The sequence below is a fragment of the Erythrolamprus reginae genome, chromosome 1 (genome assembly GCF_031021105.1).
Source record: "Erythrolamprus reginae isolate rEryReg1 chromosome 1, rEryReg1.hap1, whole genome shotgun sequence".
NCBI lineage: Eukaryota > Metazoa > Chordata > Lepidosauria > Squamata > Dipsadidae > Erythrolamprus > Erythrolamprus reginae.
Window position 1 is genome coordinate 359,380,827 of NC_091950.1, and position 14,621 is coordinate 359,395,447.

At 37.4% G+C, this 14,621-nt stretch overlaps 1 protein-coding gene across 1 annotated transcript in view; it reads right to left on the reverse strand.

Moving 5' to 3' along the window:
• Positions 1–8: 8 nt before the first annotated feature.
• Positions 9–14,621, reverse strand: part of CAPN2 (calpain 2) — a 44,072-nt gene continuing 29,459 nt past the window's right edge. Inside the window, exons 12-21 of the mRNA XM_070734354.1 lie at positions 13,831–14,042; positions 12,104–12,140; positions 11,170–11,235; positions 10,929–10,986; positions 8,378–8,442; positions 4,985–5,053; positions 3,533–3,611; positions 2,298–2,414; positions 1,817–1,875; positions 9–385 (exon numbers count right to left, since the gene is read on the reverse strand). Coding sequence (XP_070590455.1) covers positions 362–385; positions 1,817–1,875; positions 2,298–2,414; positions 3,533–3,611; positions 4,985–5,053; positions 8,378–8,442; positions 10,929–10,986; positions 11,170–11,235; positions 12,104–12,140; positions 13,831–14,042 — 786 coding nt within the window. The 3' untranslated portion in view covers positions 9–361. The remainder of the gene's footprint in view (positions 386–1,816; positions 1,876–2,297; positions 2,415–3,532; positions 3,612–4,984; positions 5,054–8,377; positions 8,443–10,928; positions 10,987–11,169; positions 11,236–12,103; positions 12,141–13,830; positions 14,043–14,621) is intronic.

Genomic DNA, 14,621 nt, shown 5'->3' on the forward strand with positions numbered 1-14,621 from the left:
AATAGAGAGAAAAGAGAAAAAGCATTTTTTACTGATGAATCAGATTTCAGTTGGTTAAAATAATCTGTAATATGAAGCCAATTTCTAATAGAAAATGCAGCCATTCCCAATATTCTTAGAAATAATAGAATCACAACGGCTAGAAATCTACTTATGGCAAACCTGGAAGAGTTTAAACAAATATAGTATTACATAAAAAAGTTACAGTTAATATATTGAGATTGTTTTGTAGTCGCTATGTATTTTCAGTACTCTCTCCTTTAGCAGCTTTATAATAAGTACAAGATGTATAATAAGCCTTTTTAAAAAATGTTCCAGGTTTATTCCCAAGAGAATTTTTCGCCATTTTTTCATTGCTTTCTCATATGGTAGTAAAGCACAACCACTGTGGAAGAGAAGGAAAAACATGCTATAAACATCCTGAAACAAATACTGTATATGGCCATTTAGATAAAATTTGTTTGCTCCCTCCCAAAAATAAATTCTTTGTAGAAAAAAGCTTAGTCAACTAAGCAAACTTGACACACAAATTTGACTAGCATTGCTTTATAGGGAGAATTAAGTACTTTTCTGCCTGGATCTGTGTACAACACAATAGCCAGAAAACCTCTACATTTCATAAAAGCCCCAAATCCTACATATGAATTCCTCTGATTTATATTTATAAATGCTGATATTTTGCAGATTGTTCATTTTATACCATAGATTAGCAATCTCTCATAATGCTTTCCTACTGGCTACCGTAGAAGGACAGCTGGGGTTGATGTTTTAACATACAGTATATATAGGATGGTAGGTTGCCTTCCTTTGCTAGGTAAAATAATTGTGTTAGTTTCTTAATCTATGAAAACTCTGAACATGGCTCAGGAGAGAGTTTGAGTATATATTTTTTGACAGAGCAGTAACTTTCTGGTACAAAATGTTTGAGCAAAGCAGCTAATAGCTGCACAATTAAGTTGTTCTCCAGATGATTTATATTATTTTCTACATTCTTTGTCATCTACTCTTTTGTGTTCAAGTAAAATAAATATCTTGATACTACACAATGAATTATAGCATTTTAAAAGATCTGCAGTGTTCAGGATAATGATATGTATTGGGTTCTGCATATTTCCAAGTTAAATTAAGAATGCACGAGATATATCCATGCTATCAAATGCTGTCATTTCCTTCCCGAGTCTGCTGAAATGCTGCATTGTCGCTGGTGCATTTATGAATAAGACTCTGCTTAAAGAGCAGCCATGAAAAAAAATTCATGGTTCTGCTTTTAGGGCTGCAGAAAGGCTGAGTGGTTTCTATATCTGCCAAAACATTGTTTTTATCAAGAAGAAAAGTATGTGAAATATTTAATGAACAAGTTTGACTTATGGAGGATAGAGTGTAGTCCAGAATTATTTTAATATAGTGAGTTGAATATTAATATTCCCTTAATATAATTAATTAAAACCTGTAAGCATTATCTGTTTATGGGATCTGTGTAGGCAAGCACAGAAAGAAAACATGAGTTTTTATGAGTTTCTCATGCTGCAAGGCTTAATTATAGCAGTCTGTTCTCCTGAGGCATAGCCTGTCATATGTCAGCTACAGCTGCATGGAAAATGCTACCTTAGTGTTTTTCAAAATTTCCTGCTTTGTGTTTTTAGTCCCTAGCAACTTTAATGAACCAACAAAGAAACGTTGCATATCTATGAACTAGATATTTAGTTAGATTTCCCGTGCCTGATGATATGTAAAAAATATGCACACTCAAATTGTTTTAAACTAGCAAACACAAAAAGGAGCTTTTCCTCCATTAGATTTTGACTTGCTAACTTACGGTGTCCAGATTCATCTGTATTGTTCCTGTTTTCTCAGTATCCAGTTTCTTAAATATCTCTACAAGGGGATAAAAAAATGAGTTTGAATTAATAAGGTTCATCAGTTTCTCCCAGGAAAGGAAAAAGCAGCAAATACTATTTCATCAAGAGAAACAAGGGAGAAAATTACTACACTTGGCTATTAGACCTGCCCCTATAAAAGTCTGTAATTAAGCTTAGATGTGTAATTATGGGAATGTAAAGCATTGTTCAGTTTCATAAATAATTACCACCTGTTAGTTAAAGACAGGAAGTCAGTTTATTTATTTTCGCAAAGAGCCCTTTTATATTTTAAGAATTGCGCATGATCCACACATGCACTTTATTGCTACAAATCTTGTTGCGAGGAAGCAGTTCAAATTGCCTATTTGGAATTCAGTAAAGTCAAAAGGAAACAAAAGCATTTTTTTAAGATCACCAGCCTAAATTAAAGATACTCACTGAACAAAGTCTCCAGTCGAATCAAGCATCTAACGAAGTTATCAAAATCAATGATCAGCTGCTCATCAGCAAAACGGGCTACAATGACTTGATGCAATTGGCAATCCAGCTTAAATCCTGAAATACAAGCAAAAGTTGTAATTGCTACAGATGCAACCTTGGTGTAGCGGAATACAAAGCAAGAAGGAGCTACTGTAAAATGCTTGAAAACTTTTTAATATATTAAGGTAAATATTCTGATCACATAAGCAGAAGTTTCAATACTGCTACAACCCTTTCTCAAGTGTTGGAATTGTTTTTTCCAGCCTTACCCAATTAAGTGTTTTCTAATTGTGTGGATTATGCTTCCTGTCATTCTTAGAAAGGGCACCCACTGGCATGGTAGGATATGTGGAGGTAATAAAAAAACAGTCTGGAGGATTGGGGAAATCTGAGAAAAGTGGAGGAGTAAAGAGCCCTTCACTCCTCCACTCGAAACAGAATACCCTATGAAACTAGACTTACTATCCTAGGTCTAGAAAGCTTGGAACTGCAACGCCTTAAACATGATCTAAGTATTGCCCACAAGATTATATGCTGCAACGCCCTCCCTGTCAATGACTACTTCAGCTTCAACCACAACACAAGAGCACACAACAGATTCAAACTTAATATTAACCGCTCCAAACTTGACTGTATAAAATACGACTTTAGCAATCGAGTTGTTGAGGTGTGAAACTCATTACTCGACTCTGTAGTGTCATCCCCTAACCCCCAATATTTTACTCTTAGACTATCCACGGTTGACCTCTCCAGATTCCTAAGAGGTCAGTAAGGGGTGTGCCTTCTGTCCCCTGTACTATTGTCTCTCCTAAATGTCTGTATATTTCTTTATCTCTAGTCCTATATCTTTTCCTCTACTCTTTCATTGATTTATTTTATTCCTATATTTTTTCTCATATTCTTTCATTGATATATTTTACTATGAGTAAATCCTCTGTAACCCTCATCATGTTTTGGACTAACTAACCAACCAACCAACCAACCAACCAACCAACCAACCAACCAACCAACCAACCAACCAACCAACCAACCAAACAAACAAACAAACAAACAAACAAACAAACGTTATTCTACTTCTGGGGTATTGTAACTTTTCAGGACCACGTCTGGAAGCAGCTACGATGCAGGAGGCTATAATATATTGGGCCTTAATCATTAGTCTTTGGTGAGCTCTACTTTGATTCTAAAAGTACCTGCTTGCTCCAAGGCTTTCCGCATCTCATAGGAATTCATGGTGCCGGAACGATCTACATCCATATCCCGATAAATTTTCTACAGAATATAGAAAAAAAGGACATTTTTCCCTATTAAAAATACTGCATTATCTAAAGGAAAAAATATATATGCAGCTAGCCCCTTTTAGTTGCACATACACATTTTTCACCTGATAAAATTAAAATAAGTGTTCTTCTGGAGAATTAATCATGGGCCCTATAAATTTGATGGAATAATATTTAAGTCAGTATTTCTCAACCCTGGCAGCTTGAAGATGTGTGGACTTCAACTCCCAGAATTCCCCTGTAAATAAACAAGTTGTACTTTCCAGTGTAAAAGCCAACACTACTTAAATTTCATGCACTCAGAGCAACAATGTATTTTGCTTGATATTAACGACACTATTGCAGAGGCAGTATTCAGCCAGTTTGCACTGGTTCGCGTGAACCCTTCGAAATTTGGCCAAGGTCACCGAACCGGTAGTGATGTCTGGCTGCCCATGTCCCCGAACTTGTCCCCTGGTTGCCGCTTGCTCGGTCCACTAGCCATGTTTGTCACCACCATGTTCTTCATGCACGCCCATCCCATTGCGTTGCAAGGCCAATGGGATGCACATGCACAAATAACATGGTGGCGACAATACAGCAGGTGCTTTTTCTGTGACTTCCAGTACTTTTCAGTGGCCTGCAGTCAGCTGCCACCTCTTTGAGAACAGCTTTGCTACTGTGGTAGCTGGCTGGGGGCCGCCAAAAACTTGCCTTACAGACTCTGGACCAGCCATCACGGAAGGTAATCAGCCAGAACAAAGAGGGGGTGGTGATGGAGGAAGCGGGGCTAGAGCCAGGCCACTAAAGGAGGGGAACAGGGGTGACTGGCGAAGGGGGGGGGGTAGATGAGTGGAAATTCCCAAAATTTTCCTACCTTTTCCTGTGGGCATGGCTTGGTATTGGGTCATGTGAATGGGCGTGGATGTGAGTGATGTCAAGTTGGCCACACCCACTTAGTCACATGCCACACCTAGCCATGCCCACCAAACCGGTAGCGAAATATTTTGAAATCCACCACTGCATTATTGGTGGGGTGGCGCAGCAGGTAGAGTGCTGTACTGCAGGCCACTGAAGCTGACTGTAGATCTGTAGGTCAGCGGTTCAAATCTCATCACTAGCTCAAGATTGATTCAGCCTTCCATCCTTCCGAGGTGGTTAAATGAGGACCTGGATTGTGGGGGCAATATGCTGGCTCTGTTCAGAAAAAGTGCTATTGCTAACATGTTGTAAGCCGCCCTGTGAGAAGGGCGGCATAAAATCAAATAAATAAATAAATAAAAGTGGTCCCAGGAAACCCATCCAAGCTACAGGATCCAAGTTGCTAGAGTAGATTTTAAGCAATCAAAATTTCCCACATTGATTTATTTAAAGATCCACTTTTACCTGGTATTTCTGAATCTTTGTCCAAAGTGTGTGGAATTCTTTCAGCCCCAGTTTACCACTTCCATCAGTCTGCTTTAGTTAAAGAAATTTCCAATTTAAACAGATAAAAAACATAATGATCGAAACATTTAAATATGTTAAAGGGTCCAGGAGGGAAGTGTTTTTAATAGGAAAGTGAACACAAGAACAAGGGGACACAATCTGAAGTTAGTTGGGGGAAAGATCAAAAGCAACATGAGAAAATATTATTTTACTGAAAGAGTAGTAGATCCTTGGAACAAACTTCCAGCAGACATGGATGAATCCACAGTAACTGAATTTAAACATGCCTGGGATAAACATATATCCATCCTAAGATAGAATACAGAAAATAGTATAAGGGCAGACTAGATGGACCATGAGGTCTTTTTCTGCCGTCAGGTTTCTATGTTTCTATGTTTCTATAATACATCACATGACAGCAATGTGATCCTGCGAGTTTGACACCCATGCCATAGGAACTTTATTTGGCTATAATTCTCCCAGTCTACAAAGCAAAATCTTAGTTGATCCAAATTCGCTCTCTTCTACTAAACACTTGCTACTTTTGTAGAAAGAAGCCTAGGCATGTGATAGACACCTTTTTATTTAACCATTTCCTTACTTTCTATATTTGAGGTGTGGGCAACTTGGAATGGAGAGTACATAGTGGATAAAGATGCATCAAATGTGCAGCCAGAGCTGAGGTGCTTAGGTATTTTTGTATTTTTGCATCAAATGTTCAGATTTGAAGCTACAACTGTTTTTTTAAAACAGTCATTAAGGAAATTCAGTTTCCCCAACAGGCAGGTTTTTTTTACCAGAAACTGGAAGTTAATGCCAAACCCCCACAATAAATAGTAAATTACAGTCATAAACTGCGGGAAGCTGCAAATGATCTAGTTGCCAAGTTCCCAAAATGCAAATCATATGGCTGTGGGGTATGTGTGCAACTCTTTTAATTCTAAAAACAGTTTTCTAAGTAACTCTGGGCAGGTCCGTTGTAACTTCAAATAATTGTTAAGCAACTAGTTGTAAGTGACGGACTACCTGAATAATGTAATTGATTTGTTTTGTCTTATATTATTGTTTCATTGCATGTTTACCCAACATCATCTACATTCATAATGTTATAGAATATCAATGGTTAAAAAAAATTCTTCTCCAAGGAGCATTTATTTATTTACTTACTTATTTATTTTGTCCAATACATAATACACATTGAAGAGAAAGATATGTAATAATATAAGTAAAGAAAAGAAAAGAATAGAAGAAAAGATATAAAAGTATAGGTGAACATATTTTAAAGGAAGAAAAGATAAATGAGATAAGGAGAGACAATTGGACAGGGGACGGAAGGCACACTGGTGCACTTATGCATGCCCCTTACTGACCTCTAAGGAACCTGGAGAGGTCAATCGTGGATAGTCTAAGGGAAAAATGTTGGGGGTTAGGGGTTGACACTACTGAGTCAGGTAATGAGTTCCACGCTTCGACAACTCGGTTGCTGAAGTCATATTTTTTACAGTCAAGTTTGCAACGGTTAATATTAAGTTTGAATCTGTTGCGTGCTCTTGTGTTGTTGCGATTGAAGCTGAAATAGTCATTGACAGGTAGAACGTTGCAGCATATGATCTTGTGGGCAATACTTAGATCGTGTTTTAGGCGACGTAGTTCTAAGCTTTCTAGACCTAGGATTGATAGTCTGCTTTCGTAGGATATTCTGTTTCGAGTGGAGGAGTGAAGGGCTCTTCTGGTGAAGTATCTTTGGATAATCTAACATTTGATAATCTAACATTTGACATTTTAGAAGGACAGGGAGGGGGGGAAAACAATTACAGTAGGGTAAAAACGCAAGAAAAAGGAGCTATACAGATTTATGCTTGGAAAAGAAAAATTAGGTCAGCTTTTCATAACTGGATACTTCTAGATTTGTTGAGACTGCAGATTCAAAAATTTCCAACATGGACAGCCAAATCCTACATAAATAAATAAGCCTGGCAGTTATACATTTTTGGGGGGAAGATGTTCCCAAACGAAGCAAGTGGAGTAATTAGAGGCAGATGATCTTGGTAGCTGAAGTAGAATTGCAGGACAGAAAAACTGCAGGATGGGGTGTGCAGGAGAACAATACAATGGAACTCCAGAAAGAATTTTGATTTTATTAGGTATGCCAAATTTGGGTTTCAAAAATACAGGCCCACTAAGAGATGATGGCCTGTTACAATTTTCTGTATTTTGTTACTGCCATCTAGTGATAATTTTTCAGCCCAGGTAGGGTTTGTCTGATTTAAACTTTATATGTGGTATAGGCAAAAATATTATTTGCACATGTGAATAAAGGCAGAGGTATAGTAATTAGTTGCATCCTTCTCTATTTATGAGCATAAAAAGAATGAATGAGGATCATACTCATGTTCCATATAGCTTAGCACTATTATTTTGTTTGTTTGGTAGGTGTATCTCCAAGCTCTTAGCCTAAGATCTCCTAGTCTTGCTACCAAATGTTTTTTTCTTAATGTACATGCTAGCTATACATATATCACCCTTCAATTTAAATCCTTTTTACATGTACATTCCGCCCCAATCTGAACTGAATCTTGGCAGTTCAGCGTGGAACATCTTGCTACCCAGTACATAGTTCCCTCTAAGCTGAGCAGTGAGCAATCGCTCACTTAAAAATCATCATCAACTCAGAGTTTTCCAAACCTGCCCAGAAGCCGAGAGGGAAAGAGTGAGAGGGAAGGAGAGAGAGAGGAAGAGAGAGAAACAGATAGAAAAAAGAGAGGAAGAAAAAGAGAAAGAAAAAGAATGGGAGTAAGGAAGAGAGAAAGAAAATCAAAATCTAGTTTGAAACTAGCTCAACTATTTAAGTGGCATTTTGATATTGATAGAGTTGCCCTATTATGAGCTCACTGTTATAGACACACAGTACAGTATTTTATTTTGAAATTCTCTGAGGCAAAACAGGGTGGGGTTTTTATTTATTTATTTGTTTGTTTGTTTGTTTATTATTTCTGTGCCGCCCAGTCCCAAAGGGACTGCCGCTCAGACACTATATTTTTCCGCCCACCCCCCCAAAAAATTAGAGGGAACACTGACCCAGTATGCCTTTTCCAGACAGACACTACCTGGTAAAATTCCCATCCATTTACTCAAGGGATAAGATGCAGCATATATCTATTAAGTACAGAAGAATTTAACTATGAGAAGGATTTCATTAAGCAGGACACTCAAAAAGTACACTATAAACTCTTGACCATTCTCTTACCAGGTTCATCTTCATCATACAGCTTTAATGACCATCCACAATTTTGCTTTCTCTCTAATAGAGCCTTAAACAACAAAAAAATTACAACATACACTGAAGGATACATCTAGTAGATCAACCATGATTTTACAAGTTTCCAAAGTAAAGCCGTCAGATTTAATATCTTGATCTGCAAAGAAAAATAGCAAATTTGTTACACGTAGAAAACTTCCTAAGCCTTTAAAATCTTTCGCTAGTCCTGCAATTATTCTATTCATCTAGTTCTAGTTCATTTTTTAAAAAGCTAATTTTAAGCACTGATAACTTTCTTCCCTTGCCCACACTGCAGGTTCTATTAGTCTTTGATTGTTAATTTAATAAATTAACAGTCATTAAAGAATAAGGTTTTTTTCAGCCCAAAGTCATCTCCTTTGCTTGCAAAATTTTAAAAAGGTTTTCTTTCATAAAGTTTAATGGCTGTGCTTTATTAACTATATTGCTTTTGTCTACAAATGATGTTTTGTTTTTAAAGTGGCCAAATTACATTTTAATGAGGTTTTAAAGCTTTTATGAATTATTATTGTTTCTTACAATATTTTACTACTAAAGTGTTTTAATAGTTGCTTTATTACCACCGAAGGCTTTGACTTTAGAAAGGTGACTTTTAATATTTGAAATGTATAATTCAATTAATGGCAAAGAAGTTGCCACACCAAGAGAAGAGAATGTTTTAACAATGTCTCTAAAATGCCTGAAAAAAGGAACTTTTGTCTATAATCAAACAACAGTAAAGTGTCATATGATCTTCTTGTAAGGAGTACTGTATTTTACAATCAGTAACGTGACTGAGAGATTCTAAAGTCTACTATTATCTGTGGTGCAAAAAAAAGGACAATGATGAGATTGCAGCAAAAAATAGATATATTTTTCACTCTACTCTTGCATTTAAGGATTATCCAGATGTTTGCTTCTTAGATTTGATAAACCTAAGAAGTCTCATTTCTGATTTTCACTCCTTACAACCATGACAATGAGCTAAAAAAGTAACATACTCAGCAAAAAGGACACGCTCAGCTATAATTACTTCTGTGTGAAGCTGGACAAAGGACGTTCAGACACATGAGGTTCAAATAGCAGGGTACGTTTTACAATCATCCAGTATTAAAATCAAAGGGAAAAAGAAATAAACACTTTGATTCATTGAATCAAATTCCATGGACATGCAGAATTTTGGAAATGCTTTAGTGTTTCAAGAAAGGTACAGATAAATATCGAGTTTGCATATCCAGAAGGAACCAACATGGACTGAAATGCATTGCTGTGTCTGACTTTTAGTATCCCTATGGACCCTAGCACACCAGGCACCACTATCCTCCAGTGTCTCCCTGAGTCTGCCCAACTTCATGCACATTGTATTGATGACCCTATGTAACCATCTCATTATCAGAGAGGGGTGGCATACAAAACTAATAAATTATTATTATTATGTCAGTACAACACAGCAAATGAGATCACTATGCTGGATTTCGTATTTCATCACCAGTCGGGCGCTTCCCAAGCACCTAGGACTGTGATGTAGCGGCGAATTATGTTTGCCGATGCCAGTAAAGCGGCCTTTTGCAATTGACAGATGGAGATTTTGTCAATTGCAATGGTTTTCAAATGTCCGCTGAGATCCTTTGGTACTGCGCCCAGCGTGCCAAGTACCACTGGGACCACTTTCACGGGCTTATGCCAGAGTCGTTGCAGCTCGATTTTTAGATCTTCGTATTTCACTAATTTCTCTAGCTGCTTCTCCTCAATTCTGCTGTCTCCTGGGATTGCGATGTCGATCATCCATACTTTCTTTTTCTCCACGATCACAATGTCTGGTGTGTTATGCTTCAGAATTCGGTCAGTCGGAAGTCGGAAGTCCCACAGTACTTTTGCTTGCTCATTTTTGAATTATTATTATTATTATTATTATTATTATTATTATTATTATCATCATCATCATCATCATCATCATCATCATCATCATCTCCTTCTCTTTTTTCAATATTTCCCAACATCAGGGTCTTTTCCAACGAGTCATCACTTCTCATTTGATGACTGAAGTATTTGAGCTTCAGCTTCAGTAACTGTCCTTCTGGAGAACAGTCAGGGTTGATTTCCTTAAGACTGACTGATTATTTGATTTCCTTGCAGTCCAATGACTCTCAAGTGTCCTCTCCAAAACCACAATTTGAAAGCATCAATTGTTCGGCACTACTGGGAAATCCATGCATAGCCTGTTCAATTTATTTAGCTGGCTTCCTATGAAGATAAAATATCCTCAAAATTCTCTCATAGAACTGATCCAAGGGCATAGGAATTGGATATCTAATCAGGCCCAAAGTTCACATTTTCGGATGCTCTGTATCTCCTTTGCTCTTAAGCATCTAAGGAGAAGCTGTTTCTGGCCTTGTGAACCTATTCATGACCACTGACAGCATGTTTTCAAACTAATTTTTCTGCATCTTATTCATCCCCAGACGAATTCTGTGGTTTCAGTCCAATAATATAGGGGTTAATGGGAATTATAGCACAGACTCTGTGGAGAACACTCAGGCAGGCAAGATTTAAGATTTAAGATTTAATTGGATTTGTATGCCGCCCTTCTAAGCTAAAGCAAGAAAGGGAAGAAAGAAAACTTACGTTTTGCTAAGATTTTTTTCAGAATGTTACGCAGTTCAAAGGCTGAGATCTCAGCATCCTGGTGAATAGTGAGATAAAGATAGCATTAAGAACATGTATGTTGAATATTGTTTCTGAAACTACCGGTAATTAAATTATTTTTAACAAGCTGTAGTCTGCAGTGGTATTTTAGAATCTTACTTCAATCATAGATGGCCCAGAGAGCTTGTATTTTTCCCCATGGAACATTCATTTAACTCACCTCTCCAGCTAATTGCTTAAATAATTTCTTAAAATTGGGTTCAATTTCATCTTCAGTGAGTTCTTTCTAGGAAAGAAAAGAATTTCCAAGGAAAGTAAATTTTTTTAGAAGCGTCTGCTTATTGAAGTTGCTATTTCATAAAGAATAAAATGCACCTGTATTTAGCATCTCTTTTGTTTTGCCTCTGAGCATGCCTGTCCTTTCACATTGCTATTTCTATGTCTTCTTGAAAGTTGAAAGTTTTATAAGTCACCTTTTACAATGTCATACTGTAGAATTAGCTTTTATAAGCCAGAGACCAGGGGTGGGTTTCTCCCAAAGTTCGGACCAGATCACCTGAACCATTAAAGACCTGCTGGTGACAGGAAAATGGTGTCATGGATCTGGTTTGGGTGGTGCTACTCTGTGGGCAAAGCCTTTTTTTATTATTTTGGGTGGCATTTTATGTCTTTGGATGGCTTCTCTTCTGATCAGCTCCTCAGCTGTGTTCTGGGGTGAATCCCACTATGGAATATGCACAGAAGTGAAATTTCACATGGGGACACACGCTTGCTAGGCTCACGCATGAAACATTGCAATGCAAACTGGTGGTGAACGTAAGTGGAACCAACCCCTGCCAGAGACTAATGTGGAATCTTACTTGGTCTTCCTCCCAAATGTTTTTCTGAGTCAATCAGTACCTGCCTACTCTAATAGAAGCAAGTGTTTCTGCAGTTTGACCAATGTTCAGAGATACAACAAATTTGAACACAAAATGTTCACAAAGATGCCCATCCCACCTGATATATTGATATACCAAATATACTGAGATATATATAAGTAGACAAGAGATATAAGACAACTCTCAGAATTCCCAGCCAGTATGACCAACTAGGAATCCTGGCTTATAAAGCCCGACTACAGTCAAAACAAACATTCATATTAGCTAACATACCTCTTCAATATTGGCCTCAATTTCATCATCAATAACTCTACAAATAAACATAGTTAGATGAGTTAACACAAAAAAATGATTGACTTTCAGATAGGAAGAGAAATACTGAAATAGGGTGAAGCTATGAATGCATCGAGCCACCGATGGAAAAGTATTTTGAGAACTATCGACAAAAAAGGCAAATATTTGTAACATTGTCATTTTTGGTTAATCACACTGAAAAATCCTAAAACAATTTTTTTTAAAAAAAAATCAAGAAGACAAAATAGAGAAAGAAATGAATGAATATTCCTATGCACAGTCACATGATTTGTGGCTTTCAGTGGACACAAGCATTTGTATACAGATGAACTAACAAAATCTACAGTGTACAAAAATGATTACAAAAACAAAAGCATCCTTTATTCCTGGAGAACAGAGAAAGAACTAGAAAGAAGTTAAATGTAACAGTGAGGCCTTCAAGACTGTACGTTGAACTTCAGTCAAATTTATAAACTCTGTTCCTTGGCTTGGACTACTTCAAAAGGCTAACATACAAGGAAGGATGTCCTTAAATTTTGGGTGATTGATATATTTGGAATTTTGAAAGTATATTTGAGAGACGTGACTCAAATGTTGGCATGCCAAGTCCCAGAAGTTGAACTAGTGAAACTGGGTGATAGATATAATTGGAATTTTGAAAGTATTGTATTTTTCGGAGTACAAGAAGCACCTTTTTGCCCCCCAAAAGAGGGTGAAAACTTGGGTGCGTCTTATACACCGAATGTAGCCTTGAATACAGCACAAAATAATGCTTAGCATTTAAAAATATATATTTCAATGAGTAGAAAGACAGAGGATATAAGTATAGTGCAGTGATGGCAAACCTATGACATGGATGCCACAGGTGGCACACAGAGCCATATCTACTGGCACACGAGCCATTGCCCTAGCTCAGCTCCAACATGCATGTGTGTGCGGGCCAGCTGATTTTTGGCTCACAAAGAGGATCTGTGAGGACGTTTTTGGCTTCCAGAGAGCCTCCGGGTGGATGGAGGACATTTTTACTCTCCTTTGGCTCCTTTGGAGCCTGGGGAGGGTGGAACACAAGCCTACTGGGCCCACCTGAAGTTGGGAAACAGGCCGTTTCCGGCCTCCAGAGGGCCTCCGATGGGCGGGGTGTGTGTGAAGCTGTTTTCACCCTTCTCAGGCACTGAATTGCCTGAGTGTGGGCACTTGTGCATGCGCAATAGTGCGCACGCATGCTCTTTTGGCACTTGAGGAAAAAAAGGTTCGCCATCACTGGTACAGTGGATCATGGTTCATTTTTTAAAACATTGTTTTTCTCATCTTCATCAGCAATCTTCATTTTAGATTTGAGATTTCTGGTGATATTCACCCTAGTTTCCAATTCTCAACCAATATAAAAACAGATATTGTAAGAAATTATAAAATGTATGAGCCCTACAGAAGTAAAGTTAAATATAGGCTCATTGTTAGCTTTATAGTAATGGCTCGTTTCTGACACTGGCCTCAAGAATAGTTCTCTTTCCTTTTAGCTTCTCCTCTAGACCTTCAGCTATTTATTTATTTTATTTATTGGATTTGTATGCCGCCCCTCTCTGCAGACTCCACAGCTATGGCTTTCAATACCCCTGCTCTGTTTACTTATTTCTCGGTATTTTCATATTCGTGGATTCCACTGATATAAAAGACAGAGAAGGTGGATTAGTAAATGTATGACGTACTGTGAGTCAGCTTTTTTTTCAGAAAAAACCCTGAGGCAGAAGTCCCCGTTCTTCTCAGGTTCAAAGGTGGATGGCACAATAATATACTCTCCCTGGGGAAGCTTGAATCGATTTAACACTTCCCGAAGGTTGATGAATGTGTTGGATCGTTCCCTTGCTCGGTTTGTGAGAAAGTAGTTTTTGCTCAGATGGACTTTCGTTTGGGCAGAGGACTTCATGAAAGGAAAGGATAAAACAGAAATTTATACTTAAGCCATTAGAATCCTACTCAGATGACTGTGTTAGTAGAACAATATAGCATTAGTACATCAGAAAATGAAGCTACATTCTGTTAATTTGCCTGAAAAGAGGGTTCTCCACAATATTTAAATCTACAAAAATTCAAAAGTCAAGATAGAGATCTTTATGGCTCTGTGTATGGGAGGAACCACAATGGCAGTAAATTTATAGATATTCCCACAAGTGCACTATAAATCAAAATTGGTGTTTTCAATGTCTGATACTTAATTTAACCACTGATAGTTTTTGAACAATGTACAGGTTTTCAAAAATGAAAAGCCTCAATATCCCTTCCCCACCCCCCAAAAAACTATAGGTCTCAAGTTGCCCAAATTGAAATTCTGCTATGGATAATTGTTTGCAAAAGATTATGAAGGACAAAATTTTCACAATTAAAACAGTACATTCAATTCTATAGCTTTAATATTGAGAGATCCCTTTTTTAGTACAGTGTTTAGTTAAAAAGATCTGTAAATATATGTAAATTTTTCTGTTTTACAAAAATAAATGCA